Raw genomic sequence first — 14,989 nt, forward strand, 5'->3', positions numbered from 1 at the left:
TCTAACAAAATTGTTTCAAATGAAGTTGAAGACACCTAAGTGCTACTAGAGTCATCTTCCGGAAAAAAAACAAACCAACTCTCTGGCCAACACAATACTTTTCTACTTAAAAGAAAAATTCAGTCTAGACAACAATTCGGTGTAATAGAACATAACATTCTACAATTTTAGAACTGAAAGGAATTTTGGAACTTCTCTGAATCAATATATTCACTCCATAGATAAGTGAGATCCAGGAAGTAAAGAGACTGCCAAGAAGTATCCAGCAACCTAGTAGCACAGAGGAGTCTCTTCAAATTTGCTGTGAGCGTAAGAACCAAATAACTAAGCTCACTTGCATGCTTAATGATCGATATAAACAGGCCATTACAGAGGCTGAGCAGGGCTCTTCTGTAAAAAGCCGGCATAAGACCTGGAACCTACACTTGGTGACAGAGTGTGGTGGCTGTTGCTGTTGCGCTTCACTTCCTGGTTCTTGGCAGGATTCCTCACTGAGGAGGCTGCCTAACAGAGGTGATGCACCAGTATAATTACACGCTAAGAGAAGCTGACCATCTTTGGCTTTATTACAAATAACCTAAATAAATTCCACTCTTAATCATTTTCAAAATATCTTTTAAGAGGAACATTCAATCAAATTACAGAATCATAAGCTTTTCAAAGAAAGGAAGTAACAGCAAACCTACCAGTAAAAAAAGAAAGAGAGAAAGAGAGAGGAAGAGAGAGAGAGATACAAGGCAGTGCAGAACTCCACAGCTTCCCTACCTGCTGTGATTCCCACAGGCAGTGCAGGTGTAAAAGCAGAGGCTGCTCACACTGGGAAATACAGACGGTCACCCTGCTAGCCCTGTGCCCCACGGTACCTTGCTGTCCAGGAGAAGGTTGTCTGGTTTGATGTCTCTGTGGATGAATCCAAGTTGGTGAATGGAATCTATGGCTAATACTGTTTCTGCTATATAAAACTGCGTCTCCTCCTCCGTCAGGGTGTCTTTTTTCATCAGTAGGGTCATCATGTCCCCTGGAAACAAGATACAAAACCACCACACACACACACACACACATACACACACACACAAACACACACACACACAGCACATGAATAAGTGCCAGTTTTCAGATACATCTCCCCTAACTGCCAACACAAGGCCTCTGCTATGTCCCAGAGACTGACCCACACTGCCACTATGGGCAGAAATGCTAAGTAGTTTCTAACACTTAAAAGGTAAAATTCATAGCCACAGAGAGCAAAGCACTTTCACCTAGCATAACTGATGCTTACCACTGAGCTATGATTTCCGTTTTACTTTGAGAGAAAAAGAAAATGTCTCTCAAACTAAAAAAACAAAATAAAATGTTTGCTTACAATAAATTTTTTGAACTGGGGATAAAAGCTACTTTACTTTTAAGTCGGCACACTTCAGAGAACCAAGTGGCATTTCCACATGAGCTGTACTTATTGTCCTTGTTACGGAGATAGACTGAAATGCCGAACAACAATGTAAACATTTGGGGAGGCTGAAAACAAGCTTTCCAATTTCTGTTCACAAAACACTAGAACATAAACAAAAAAGTGGGATTTAGGAAGCAAAGTTTTACTCAGCAAAACTAAACTACGCCAAAAATGTTCCACAGAGACTGTGATAGCTGCTTCTCCGAAGTGCACACTGAACACCTCCCAGGATCAGTGGGGTTATTTCCCTCAGTGTTTTATTATAGGTCATTAAATATATATTGATGTGCTTTATGCAATTTTTACAACACAATATCAATAGTTTAACAATTAAAAGGTAACTTCCTTGTTTTCTGCAAAGTCAAAATCTAATTATTTCTGCTTAATGTGAGCAGCATAAAATGGCAAAACAAAGATCCTGATCCTAACTCAACGATTAGACAAAAGCAAAGCAAATATCTCTAATATTAAGTTTAAAGCTAAGAAAAAGAGGACAGGTTCAGTTTAGATCTCATATAAAGCTACTTCTGTTAGAAAATAAGGAAATGAGAAAGAAACTTCTGATTTTAACAAAAATCATGCTGCTTTTTGAATTTCAATTCATTTATAACTTGGGAAATTTCCATACTCTTATAGGAAAGTGGATATTTTACATCCATGCCACAAAAAAAAAAAAAAAAAAAAAATCAAGCTTTTTATTAAAGTGCTCTCTTTTTTGACCCAAGACTTGAAAAACATGAATCCCTCTTCACTTGTGGCAGCCACACATGCAATCCAGAGGCACGCGAGTGACGCAGGGACAGCAGAGTCAGGCCTGCTAAGGCCGCCATGTGGCAGCCAATGGCCTCTCCTGGGCCAGCTTGCCCAGATGATCAGAGAGCTCAGGCCAGGTGGTCTATGGCTCTGCCGGGCCAGCCCCACTGGGGGCACAGGGCTGGGTCCAGGAGATGTGAGAAGCTATGGAAGGTGGTGCAGGTGAGGCTGAGGAGACACACGTCAAGGGGCTGGTGACTGAGCTGGTTCTTATTCCTATTTAAGAACTGGCATCTAAATAATAAAGTTTCTCCTCATTCTATCAGTTTCTTTTCTGTCCTTCATCAGTTGTTAGTAAAATAATTGATGATACTAGATCTAAACTAAAGGTGGTCACAAAATCAAAATATTATGCCACAATTATATTTGCTTTGCTATACAACCAAAAAAGAAAAAGTTTTCTTTTTTTCCCACCAGAGTTTGCTCGCAGTTCATCTGCTCACTAGGAAACAGGCTGTTTCCTAGAAGAGATGGTATGTACTGTTCTGGGTTTGTTTTGGAGCTGTCTTAGGAGAAGCATGTGCTAAGTTACATAAAACTTAAAAACCTCAGAAATGAGAAATTGATTCTGGCTACTAATATAGGTAATGAGAAATTCCCTCCTTATTAATATGTTATAGAAAAAGAAACAAAAGAGTTGAAGCAAAGAATGTTATAGTTTCCATTTTGTCACTTGGGAAATTGATTATACATGATTCCCATTGAGCAGAGCAGGCAGAGCCCCTAGTTTATTCTTATCTATTTAGAAAAAAAAGAAATGTCCATCTGAAATCATGAGAATGAATGAGAAGGTTATTTTTATGGCACTAAGAATTGTAGAAAGGCACCCAGTACAAGACAGGTTACTGACTTCCTTACAGACCTAAAAAAGATACAGAAATTAATTTTGTGAGCACAGGTTAGAAAGGAGTGTTAATTGAGGTGAGAAAGAAACCACAGAACAAAAAGGAAAAATGACCTTTCATCATCAAGTAATTACCTCCAGGCAGGAACTCCATGATTAGGTAGAGGTTTAGCTTATCCTGAAAACTATAGAACATTTTCACAACCCACAAACTGTCTGCCTCCACTAGAATGTCACGCTCCGCACGAATGTGGCCAACCTGGAGGTATATGCATTTGATTAATGACAAGACTTGCTCTGCTTTATTAAACTGAATATTTGTTTAAACAATTTAAATACTATTTTGAGTATTAAATTGTGATGATGCAAAAGATCTAATTTATGCTTAGGTAAACCTACTAACTCAAAACTGACAACATTTGATGATGGTACTCAGTAATGAAAACTTAAGTGATGAAAGGCTTAGAAAACGGCAAAATGAATGGCTGTCATGCAAACAGCAACTTTAACAGACTAAAAAAATCAAACTTCTGATTAGTTAGAAATACCATTATTTTTCATATCTTTTTGTTCCAATACAGTAGTCCCTCCTTATTGGAGAGGGATACTTTCCAAGACCCCCCATGGATGCTGAAACCAAGGATCGCACAGAACCCTAAGTATACTATGTTTTTTCCTATACATACATACCTATGATAAAGTTTAATTTATAAATTAGGCACAGTAAGAGGTTAACAACAATAACTAATAATAAAATACAATAATTATAACAACTGTTTATTTCCGGAACTTTCCATTTAATATTTTCAGACCATAGTTGAACACAGGAAACTGAAACCACTGAAAGTGAAAGAGCAGGTAAGGAAGGACTAATGCAATCTTTTATGATAAAAGTAAGTCTCAAGATGAGACTGTAAAAAGTCCTGGCTCATGTGTGCACATGTACCTGCGATGCCAGCACCCTTGCTGACAATTCTAGAACACTCTAACACTGCTATGCACAGAGCACGTGCTCAATCAGTTCTTACTGAATTGGAACATAAGAACACCTAAGAAAAGCTTTAGGTTCAAATTTATGACATTTTCAGTTTTCTACTATCACAGAAATATCTAGCTAAGGAGACCAAGTTGCCGAAGGTTTGGGAGAACAGGTAGAACTAATTAAAATAACGTATTATTATAAAATTTACCTTATCTGCTTTTGATATAAAATAGTAATCAAAACAGTGCTTCTTATTATCAAACACAGCCCCCTCTTCTCTTATGTAAGTCTCACAAGATGCAAAGTTGGACTGAATAAGATCCAAATTTATTAAACCCAGTCCAATCCTTGAAGAGAGGTTTTGGTCTTAACATATGCCACAGGGCTTGAGTTTACAATGAGGTACCAAAGCTCACAAACCAGCAATCCTGTAGGCAAACTCAGCCCATGGGTGTTACTTTGTTTGATACAATGTTCCATATGGTTTTTTTGTTTGCTTTTTGTTTTTAATTGGAATGTCTTTAGCAAACCCAGGCACTCTTCCATTTGGACACAAAGCCTACCCCTCTCTCCTGTCATACCTAACCTACCTCATTCTTTCATGCTAATTCCCAAGGGCCTGAAGGCATTTGAGTTTATTTACTATCGTAGTTTCCAATCGCTACTAAAACTGTTTGATAAATTTTTAAATAGCAGAAACATTTTTCCATCTCTACTAACAGCATGAGGGTGGGAGAATGGAACACAGTGTGATAAGGAACAGTGCTATGAATCATGATGAAGCCCAGTAAAGCTACTACCTTTACTCAGCTTTAATACAGGAGCAACCTTTTGGGAAACACTAATGTCACTTGTTGAATGGTAGCCATGGCTTTGACCAAGTCATTACCAGACATCAATATTGTGCAAGGCAGACTTCACCTGCCTCTGCTTCCCCTGGCTCCTACTAAGGCCTGTCCCTACGGCAGGAAGCCAGAGAAAAGGGGAAGCACTACTGTTACCACCTGTCACTCACCTTGGAGGACAGACTGGTGACTACAACATTCCCTGTTTGTCGAGGGGAAAGCTATAGTCACTTGAGCTCACCTTGTCCTTCTCTCCTGGGGCTGAATTAGCAGCTAAAAACCTCAGGATCAGGAGTGGAGCCCTGGCTGGTGTGGCTCAGTGGGTTGAGTGCCAGCCAGTCTGTGAACCAAAAGGTCACTGGTTCGATTGCTGGTCAGGGCACATGTCTGGGTTGCAGGCCAGGTTCCCAGTTGGAGGTGTGCGAGAAACAACCCATAAACATGTTTCCCTCCCTCACTTTCTCCCTTCCCCTCTCTCTAAAAATAAATAAATAAAATTTTTTTTTTTAATCTAGGAGTGGAGTCAGCCGAATATAGGGTACGGGGCGTAAGAGCATAGGTGCAGCTCACACCAGAGGTTCCAGCTCCCGTTCCCGGTTCCATACATACTTAATGGGGTGGGGAATTACAAGCTAGTTGCTACCCGGGCACTAGGAAAGCAGAGATACAAGTCAGTCTTTTGTCCCATCCTAGTACTAGACTGACATCATGATTAGAGGCCTTCCTTTTGCACTGAAAGAGAAACATGAAGAAACTAGCTAAATGCTGGTCCCTTATCATTTAAAATTTATTTTCAAGGTGGCCAAAATGTCCACCCTGTGGGACAGAACAACAACCTGAACTCTGAGTGGGTAGCTTTAATTCTTGCTCAGTTTAATAAAAGCAAACAAAAACCTTTTCCTCTGAATAAGGCACCTATACCTACAAAAAGGCTCTGACCTTGAACTTTGTCAGCCGTGCCCAAAAGTGACGGACTTGCACGGGTCTCCTTCCACCCTCCCCTAGTACAGCTCATGCTCGCTTCTCCAGGACCAGTACTGACCCACAGAGACTGTGGCCCAAAACTTCCACTGGACCACACTGAGATCAAACCCAGGGAGCTGAGTCCAATGGCAAGGTGGACTCAAATCCTAATTCTAACAGATATTTCCTTTATTTTCATTTAGAGAAGTTTTAGAAATTAATGTTTAAGGAGGTACAATATTTGAGAAAATCTTTTTATAAAATGTCTGGATGATCTTTGTTAGCATGCTGGAGAACTGGCACAAGTTATGAAGGATTAATAAGTGAAAACCATGATGTGTGCTTCTTTACAATTTTATTCTGAGTGCTAATTATATGTTAAAGAAAGATTTTGAGCCTTGGGCAAACCTATAGGAAATAAGGCGTGTAAAAATAAAACTTACTTGTGAAATGCAAAATTTACTAACTAATCAATACAGCTTTACATTTCTTTTTCAAGATCAACTAAAACTCTTGCAGTGCCTATACCCATACCACACACTAATTTTTAGATAACGTAAATAGAGCTGCTGTGCATTTTTAATAATGTTGGCATTAGCACAAACTATAGTGTCTGAAGATTTACTGCCAGGGTATTTGCTACTCTCAATTGAAATTCCTGGGAGTCTAAAGCCTCTGGGCAACATGAAACTTAAAGAGAAAATACAAATTCCAAGTGTCAAGCTGGGATTTAAATGAAACCTCAGTGATTAACCTCCTCTCAAGAGCAGAGAGGCCTGAGTGAGGGGCCAGTCTCTGCCCCCACTCTTGGGCTCTGCCCCCAGGGTCTCCCTTTGCCCTCCTGTAGCATCTGATCTTTTACAGGAGATTTACAGGCGTCACTCTCTACAATTTGTTCTCAAGCAACCAGCTAAATTAAACTAGATTTATAGAAGGTGTGCATTCTTGTTTTTAATACACTGTCCAATATTTAAAACTTATTTTGCACAAACTAATTATGTATCTTACAATCTATTTGCAAAGTAGGTTTAGGTTTTAGAAAGTATTCTTAATCATTAATGAGGAATGTGCACTGCTCTTCCATTTACATATTTTTTCGAATTCATTCAAGAAGAAGACTGTTCTCTTTTCGGTAATGATGAGCTACTCAGAAGACCCAACTTTGGTTTCAGTGTATAGAATAAAGTATATTAAGACACATTTTAGATTGAAAATTCCAAATTCTAATTCCTAAGCCTCAGTTCCAAGGTGCATATACAATTTCTATCTCTCAGGAAGGCTCATAAGGACAAGTTGTGACCAACTGGAATTCACAAATAGCAGGTTCTTCTCTAATAGGTTTTCAACTGTAAGAAGATTGCACAGAACATATAGACAGTATCTATACTTTTAAAATACATGTAACTGCTTCTCTGTTGGATAAGAAAATATTATATGGATATTCATACATGACAGAGCTAAAGAAAACTGTACTAAGAATATACATTGCAATTAAGCAAAAAAAACAGTTTTAGGAGATAACAAGTTCATAAGCTGACTGAAATCCTACCACAATTAGGCTTTACCTGCTCTTTTTCAAGCATATCTGCTTTACGGAGTATTTTCATTGCATACACATGCCCTGTATCTTTCTTCTGAACAAGCCGCACCTAAAAGTTATTAAAGAAAATGCCAAGTTAAAAGTTCACAATGCCAAACTAATGCTTTCGTGTGTTATAGGAAGTAATATTTAAACTGAAAAGTATTATAATTTTAATATAAGCAACTAGCAATAACAAAGCAGAAAATGCTTTTGATATTTCAAATGGATATATTACACCCAGTGCAGTCAGTGCTGGAAACATCCTCAGACATCTCCACATGTGAACAGTTTTGGCTCCCAAGTTGAACAAAACAATCTAATTTAAAACCCTCATTTTTGAACTTAAGGGCTCATTAAACCCGTGGCACATCTCATGCAGTCAGTTAAGACAACCTAAGTAAGACATTACAACAATGTTTAAAACAATAGCAATAGCCCATGTGCAGAAAAAAATGTCTGGAAGAAAAAAAATTTACAACGTATGATTAGGGAAATAGTGTTTTATGCAGTTTTCTTTTCTCTTAATTTTCCAATGTTTTTATGAGAGAAAAGATAAATAGATAAAAAGAAAATTAATGGTCTATTATACAAACCTCCCCCAAAAACTTCTTGGCAATTCCCTGTACAATCTCCCTTTACCCAAGACATGTATGTTGTCTCCTTCCTGCACCTTTGTTTTCTTGATTGGATCCCATGTCCCTTCCTCATTGAACAGAAAGCAATTTAGAGGGGATACTATCTGATTCTAAATGATGAGGGATCAATTTAATCTTCCACCTGTGCTTTTGAACATGCCCTTACATTTTCCCTGATGTACAGGTTTTCAATAATATGATGGTCCTTTTATACATAGATAATGAAACTATTGCATCAGTAAGTCATCCACTTTGGATGTTTTCCATTAGGGAATGACCTTGCGTGGGTTCATTCAAACCCTCCCCACCAGATTACTCTTGTGACCAAGCAGGATGCATCTGCACAGCTAGCTGGGACAAAGCTACAAATTCTTTCAAGTCTCTATCACTACCTACAAATCCTGTCTTCTAGGGCCATCATTTTTAGAGCTATACCAGTCTGGCATGAAGAAATAGAGAGTGGAGATACGGTGTTAGTTCACTCCTGGAGAGGTAATGTGGTACTGGGAAAAACAAGAGCTTTAATATCAGGAAACCTGGGCCCTGGTTGGGTAGCTCCCAGTTGGTTAGAGCATCATCCCAATACACCAGGGTTGCAGGTTCAATCCTAGTCAGAGCACATATAAGAATCAATCAATGAATGCATGAAAAAGTGGAACAACAAATCAATGTTTCTCTCTCTCCCCTTTTCCTCTCTCTCTCTAAAATCAATAAATAGAATTAAAAACAAACAAACAAACAAAAAAAAAAAAACAGATCAGGAAGCCTGGGCCAACTTCTGGTACGACTTGCTCAATGGCTGTGTATCCTGAGTCATCTATGAGTTTTGTCATGATTATAGCAGAAAAACACAGTAAATAGTAAGCATTGATTTCCTTCAACCTTTCAACTCTCCCCTCTAGATCAATACTTAAAAGCATCAACATCATCCCTGACAAAACAGAGAAGAATAATCAGCGCTCTGGGGCAGTGGAGAGGGGAAGAAAGAGAGGAGAACAGAGCAGTTAGGATGTGGGGCTGGCGTGCTCGGCCCACCGACCCACGTTCAGTTCTGTCAACAACCATGAGCTCTCGGTATATTAGAAGCTTTGAAATCCTGTGGTATTTCTGCATTGGATAAGTAGTTATAGCTGTGGGATTTTTGTTTTGTTTGTTTTTACCTCACCAAATGCTCCTCTGCCTATTACTTTTAAGGACTCAAAATCTTCCAAACCAAGTCTTGTTCTCTTCAGACGAAGAAACTCTGTTTCCTTCCGAGCATGAGCTGATCTTCTGAGTCGTTTCTAATGTTTAAATAAAGGGGGAGAGGGATAGGAGGGTGAGGAGTTGAAATTCTGCAACGAAGTCATATTTATGATTTGACCCATGTGGAAAGCAGGCCACAAAAGACGAAGCATAACTTTTCACACATGAAAGAAAGCACCACAGAAGGACCCTTACAGGTCACTTCTCCCTTCCCAGCCTTCAGATGAAATAACCAGGCCACAGTGGAGGGATGGTGCTTCCTCTGAGGAGCCCCCATCGACTAAACAGATGGCAACATTTCCCTTTACCTTTGTTATAGAAAATAAAAGTGTGTGTTTTTAAATTTCCCTCTAGGCTTTTTACACACTGCAGTTAATTTTACATTCTAGTTTTCTATTATCCCTACAAATCTAGGATATTTTTCACCATCTTCCTGGGTTCTGTGATTCGTTCCTATTTTTGAAAGCATTTCCACTGCCATTTCAGTTCTTTTCACAGTTTCTTGTTAACTGTATTTTCTCCAACCACATCTGTGGGCATTGGAGAAAAAGGCTGATTTAAGAGATCTTTTGCCTTGATAATAATTTCAGAAATTTGTCCCACTTCTATGGAGGCTTTTCAGTGAATTCTGTAAGTATGCTATAATTTGCTTTTCAACATTTTAATATGGTTGTATCTCTTCCTTTTCTTGGAATTCTAAATTAATCCTAATTAATTTATTTTAACTATAGAACGAGAGGTCTTCCTCCCCTGAATGCTTAATAATTAACTTCTCCCTCTGCATGAACACCTAAATCCTTCTCTTGTTTCTGTCACTGAGCCAAAACCCTTCCTGGTGCACTAAGACTAGCAATCTGCTGAACAAGATATGATGTGCCACGCTGGCACAAGACTGATTTTAATTACCTCTTCATCTTTTAGGCCTTCTTCTTCCATCACTTTTTCTAACTTCTTTTGTCTAAAAATAAATAAAGACATGTGAAATAACATTTGAATGAAAATTTTCTGGGAGGTCTATACAAATATAAGAATTACTCTTTTAATGACAAAAACAGGTAAATCTTGAAAGATCTCATTAAAGCAATAAATTACAGTGACTAAGACAACTGAAGATTCTTACTCTTTTTGTTAGTTTTACATTTTGAAACAGATTGTATAAGATGTTAATGCAACAAAGAATCTTATTTCAAAATGAAAAGTTCTCTCTTTTTTTTTCCCCCTGGCAGAACTGTATTTCCTCCTTAACAAACCACAAAACAGCTGGTGTTTGATAACCTCTCATATCAGGGTGTTTCTCTCCCTCTCCCTGACTGAAATCTACTTCCTTTATTTTCACACCCTCCTCCTCCCTGCCACAAAGAGTAATAAACAAAGGTCAAAGGCAGAATTTAGATATTCAAGGGAGGTAACTGGTATCATTACAAAACTTAAGGACTCTTAAGTCCTTGGAGTACTGAATTTCAGAAACTGTATTCAAAAATATTTTTGGCCCTGACTGGTGTGGTTCAGTGGTCTGGGCGGCCATCCCGGAAACTGAAAACTCGGTTCAATTCCTGGTCAGGGCATACGGCCAGGTCCCTGTCTGGGGGTGTGCAAGAGGCAACCAATGTCTGTTTCTCTCACAGATCAATGTTTGTCTCCCTCTCCTTCTCCCTCTCTTCCCCTCTCTCTAAAAATAAATAAATAAAATCTTAAGAAAAAAAAAAAAACAACGAATATTTTGCCCTGGCCAATGTGGCTGGGTTGGAGTGTTATCCTGTATACCAAAAGGTCGCGGGTTTGATTCCCAGTCAGGGCACGTCCCCGGGTTGCAGGTTCAATCCCTAGCTGTGGTATATATGAGAAAACAAACAATCAATGTTTCTCTCCAACCCCCGCCCCTGGCCCCTTACTCTCCCTCTTGCTCTTTCCCCCTCCCTCCTCCCTCTCTCTCTAAAGGCAATGAAAAAAAAGTGTTCTTGAGTGAGGATAAAAAAAATTTTTAAGAATACTTTTGATATACAGTCTCATACTGATTTGATAAAGCCAAAAGAAACAATTAAAACTTCCTTATAACCTTGATTTATTCAGCACAATAAATGAAAGCACATAGGCTGGAATCTCCCCTCCACCACTTGCCAGCATTCCAGAAGACAGGCAATGTGAGCAGGGCAGGAAGAATAGAAGTACAGGGTACATGAAGTAACAGCATGTAGTCTAGTGTGGCTGAGGCACACAGCACTTCTATGTAGCTGACTAAGAATTTACAGAGGCTTCTGCACAAAGAAGTGATGTGTTGAGGTTTCTATTTCAGAATGGCAACCAGCAATAATGAACTAATGGACTGGCAGGAAAAGCCATTAACAGACTGAGGTAAACGTAAAGCTATCACAGGGATTCAGATGTGCAGTCAAGGTCTAGAACCAGGGCTGGATACCTAGAATGAAGTGAACAAAGCCACTGCAAAGATGACCAACTGGCAGTAGGAGTCAAGGGGAAAGAGAATTTCTTGTGTGGGAGAACAATGGTGCCACTAACCAAGACAGGAAACACAGAGAAATGAAGACCGAAAGATAATGACTTTCATTTTGATGAGTGGATATGTATTGCAGTAACAGTATTTAGTTTAAATGAGTACACCATTAGAAATAATATTACAGACCCACAGGATCAGATGATGAGTAAGAATCTGTGTCTATACACTCAGGAAGTAAAAACATCTACTCTGCCCTGGATGGAAAGAAGCAAGCACCTACATGACTGTTAGGCTGCCTACTTTTCTTCTTCTAGTTCCCACAACATGTTGGGATATTCTGTAGACTGTATTACCGGTAGTTTCAGGAGTGTAAATTAATTGCATTTCAGTGGTTAAATAGTTGAAGCAGGGAAGAATAAGAAAAGTCAAACTATCGACGATAAGAACTATAAGAACTCAACCATGTTCAGTTCTTTTTGCACCTTGAGTATCAAATACCATTATACCCTCTGACTACATATTTTCTGAACGACCACACCGGAAGAGACTAGAAGTTCAAAGTGCTATCACACAAGGTGTATCACAGAGACAGCTCCTTCTGTCTATATTTTAAATCTAAAGTCAGACTGAGAATTCTGTTTTCCACAGCTTTATTGCAAGTGTAATTAAAATGGTTTCAGTAACCTGCCTGAGAGTAAAGTTATCAGACTCAGCTCCTTGACACAATCAGATCTTTCATTAAAGAACATATCCAGAAAAGGCCTATCATACAGAATTATCCGGGATAATAATTTATTTACTGGGCCAAATCAACAAAGACCTTGAAGACTCCAAAAATGGTAAGCACAGCCTGAAACAAGGCTTACCAGAGACATCCTCTGTGAGATGACACCATGGAATTACTGTAAACTTTGGATTCATGGAGGCATTATGATTATATAAGAAAATGGCCATATTTTTTGAAGTTCATACTGAAGTACATAGGATTGAAATGACTGACATTTGAAATTTGCTTTAAAATACAATAGCAAGAAAAAAATAAAAATAGATAAAACAAATTTAGCAAAGTCTTGACAGTTACTGAATCTGAGGGATGACTAAATGGGGCTTTACTGCATTAGTCTTTCTGTCTATGTGTGTATTTAAAAGTGCTCATAATGAGCCCTGGCAGGTGTGGCTCAGTGGACTGAGTGCAGGCCTGCAAACCATTGGGTCACCAGTTCGATTCCCAGTCAGGGCATATGCCTGGGTTGCAAGCCAGGTCCCCAGTTAGGGGTGTGCAAAAGGCAACCACATATTGATGTTTCTCTCCATCTCTTTCTCCCTCCCTTCTCTCTCTCTCAAAATAAATAAAGTCTTTAAAAAAATTTTTTAAACAAATAAAAGTGCTCATAATGAAAAAGAAAAGCAGGCCCTTCTCTGGTCACAGTTCCAGGTTAGCTAACACGCCAGCCTTTGGCAAAGCCACTCTTCCACCCAACACCAATGTTCCACCCATAACCCTGGGAGAGACAGGCCACTTCCACACACAAGGCCTTCCATGAGCGCCCCTTATTTTTGTGTAAATCCATTTGTTCTTTTTTTTTTTTTTTAATATATTAGTTTTAGAGAGAGAGAGGAAGGGGGGAAAGAGAGAGAGAGAGAAACATCAATTTGCTGTTCCACTTATTTATGCATTCATTGATTGATTCTTATATGTGCCCTGACCAGGGATCAAACCTACAACCTTGGCATATCTGGACGATGCTCTATGCAACTGAGCAACCCAGCCAGGGCCCCATGTAAGTTCTTTTGAAGGCAAGAACCTCATCTGAATTCTCCTTCCACTAATAATAGTGCTTTGTAAACACCAACATTTTTAAATGTTGCTAATTTTTTTTAAGGTCAGAGGTCAAAATGTGTCACAATGTCCAGACCCATTCATTACTACTACTTTGAATTAGCCACCATTTCTAAGCCTAATTTAGGCTCCCTTCCCAGCACAGTTTGATTCAGTCTTCAAGGTCTTTGCTGATTTGGTCCCAGTAAATCATTACCAGGGATAATGCTGTATGATAGGCCTTTTCTGGGTACGTTCTCTAATGGAGGATCTGATTCTGATAACTTTAATCACACCTGCAGTAAAGCTGTGGAAAACTTTTAAGTTTGAATTTAGATTTAAAATATAGCCTACAAGAGAGTAGACAATAATTTGATGAGACACTTAAAATCAGAAAAAACATTATAAAAATAAAGAGTAGTTGTTATCTCCATGATCAAACTTGAGAAAATTCTCAAGAAAAACCCTAAAAGTGATTACACAGATGTTTTAAAAATTTCAACAAGTTACTTTGGTTTGACTGATATCTTGTCAGTGAATATCATTAGGAGGTCTAGACTCACCCAACCCTGGAGCTTAAATAAGACTGACACTTGCTCATTAATAATCATCACATATTACAACTCACTATCAGATCAGTTAGGAAAACCTGGGAAAGAACATCGAAGAGGAGTAGCAGAACATGCTTGTTCTAAGAGGATAAAATGTAAGAAAGTTCTTACTTGACTTTGGGGTGAGGGGAGAAGCAAACCATTATTGCCTATCAGGTTTTTGTGGCTTTAATTAATCCAGCAAAGTATTTATGAAGAACAGGAACAACACAGAATATTTATAAGAGGAAATGAAGTTTCCTCAGTTTTTATTTCAGACTGCTATAAATTATTCAAACCATTAACTTTTTATGAATAACTAGACAATTATGAACACCACTGGGTACCTACATCGCATGAGAGAAAATAAGAGGAGAATTGCTGTTGCTAGAGAAGTTTACCACAGAGGCCACCATCAAAGGCAAAACAGATTAAATAAAGAAGATGACCTGCCCTCTTACTGAGGGGATTCAGCTTACAGCTTCCCAGTAGCACTAACAGGAGACCATCAAACAGGTATTCTGCAACACTACGTGATGGGGACTAGACTCCGGGGCTTTCACTGTTTTTCAATCAATCTGTAGAACTTGCTGCAGTGTTTCTATAAAACTACCCAATGTTATCATACTCTACTTTTACACAGGAAACAATATCAAAATGATTTTTATTCTTCCTTCTAATTCTAGATTTTGGTCTCATCTCTCACTGCAGGAAGTCCTTTGTTTACGATGCAACCCAGTGCCTCACCATACATGGAACAGTGTGA

The 14,989-nt window shown here is 38.7% G+C and overlaps 1 protein-coding gene across 1 annotated transcript in view; it reads right to left on the reverse strand.

Annotated features, from left to right (window-relative positions):
• STK38 (serine/threonine kinase 38) overlaps positions 1-14,989 on the reverse strand; it is a 46,863-nt gene that overhangs the window by 15,177 nt on the left and 16,697 nt on the right. Inside the window, exons 3-7 of the mRNA XM_090282306.1 lie at positions 10,266-10,317; positions 9,275-9,397; positions 7,463-7,546; positions 3,243-3,366; positions 864-1,018 (exon numbers count right to left, since the gene is read on the reverse strand). Coding sequence (XP_090138432.1) covers positions 864-1,018; positions 3,243-3,366; positions 7,463-7,546; positions 9,275-9,397; positions 10,266-10,317 — 538 coding nt within the window. The remainder of the gene's footprint in view (positions 1-863; positions 1,019-3,242; positions 3,367-7,462; positions 7,547-9,274; positions 9,398-10,265; positions 10,318-14,989) is intronic.

This window comes from Furipterus horrens, unplaced genomic scaffold, assembly GCF_987537825.1.
Source record: "Furipterus horrens unplaced genomic scaffold, mFurHor1.1.pri manual_scaffold_6, whole genome shotgun sequence".
NCBI lineage: Eukaryota > Metazoa > Chordata > Mammalia > Chiroptera > Furipteridae > Furipterus > Furipterus horrens.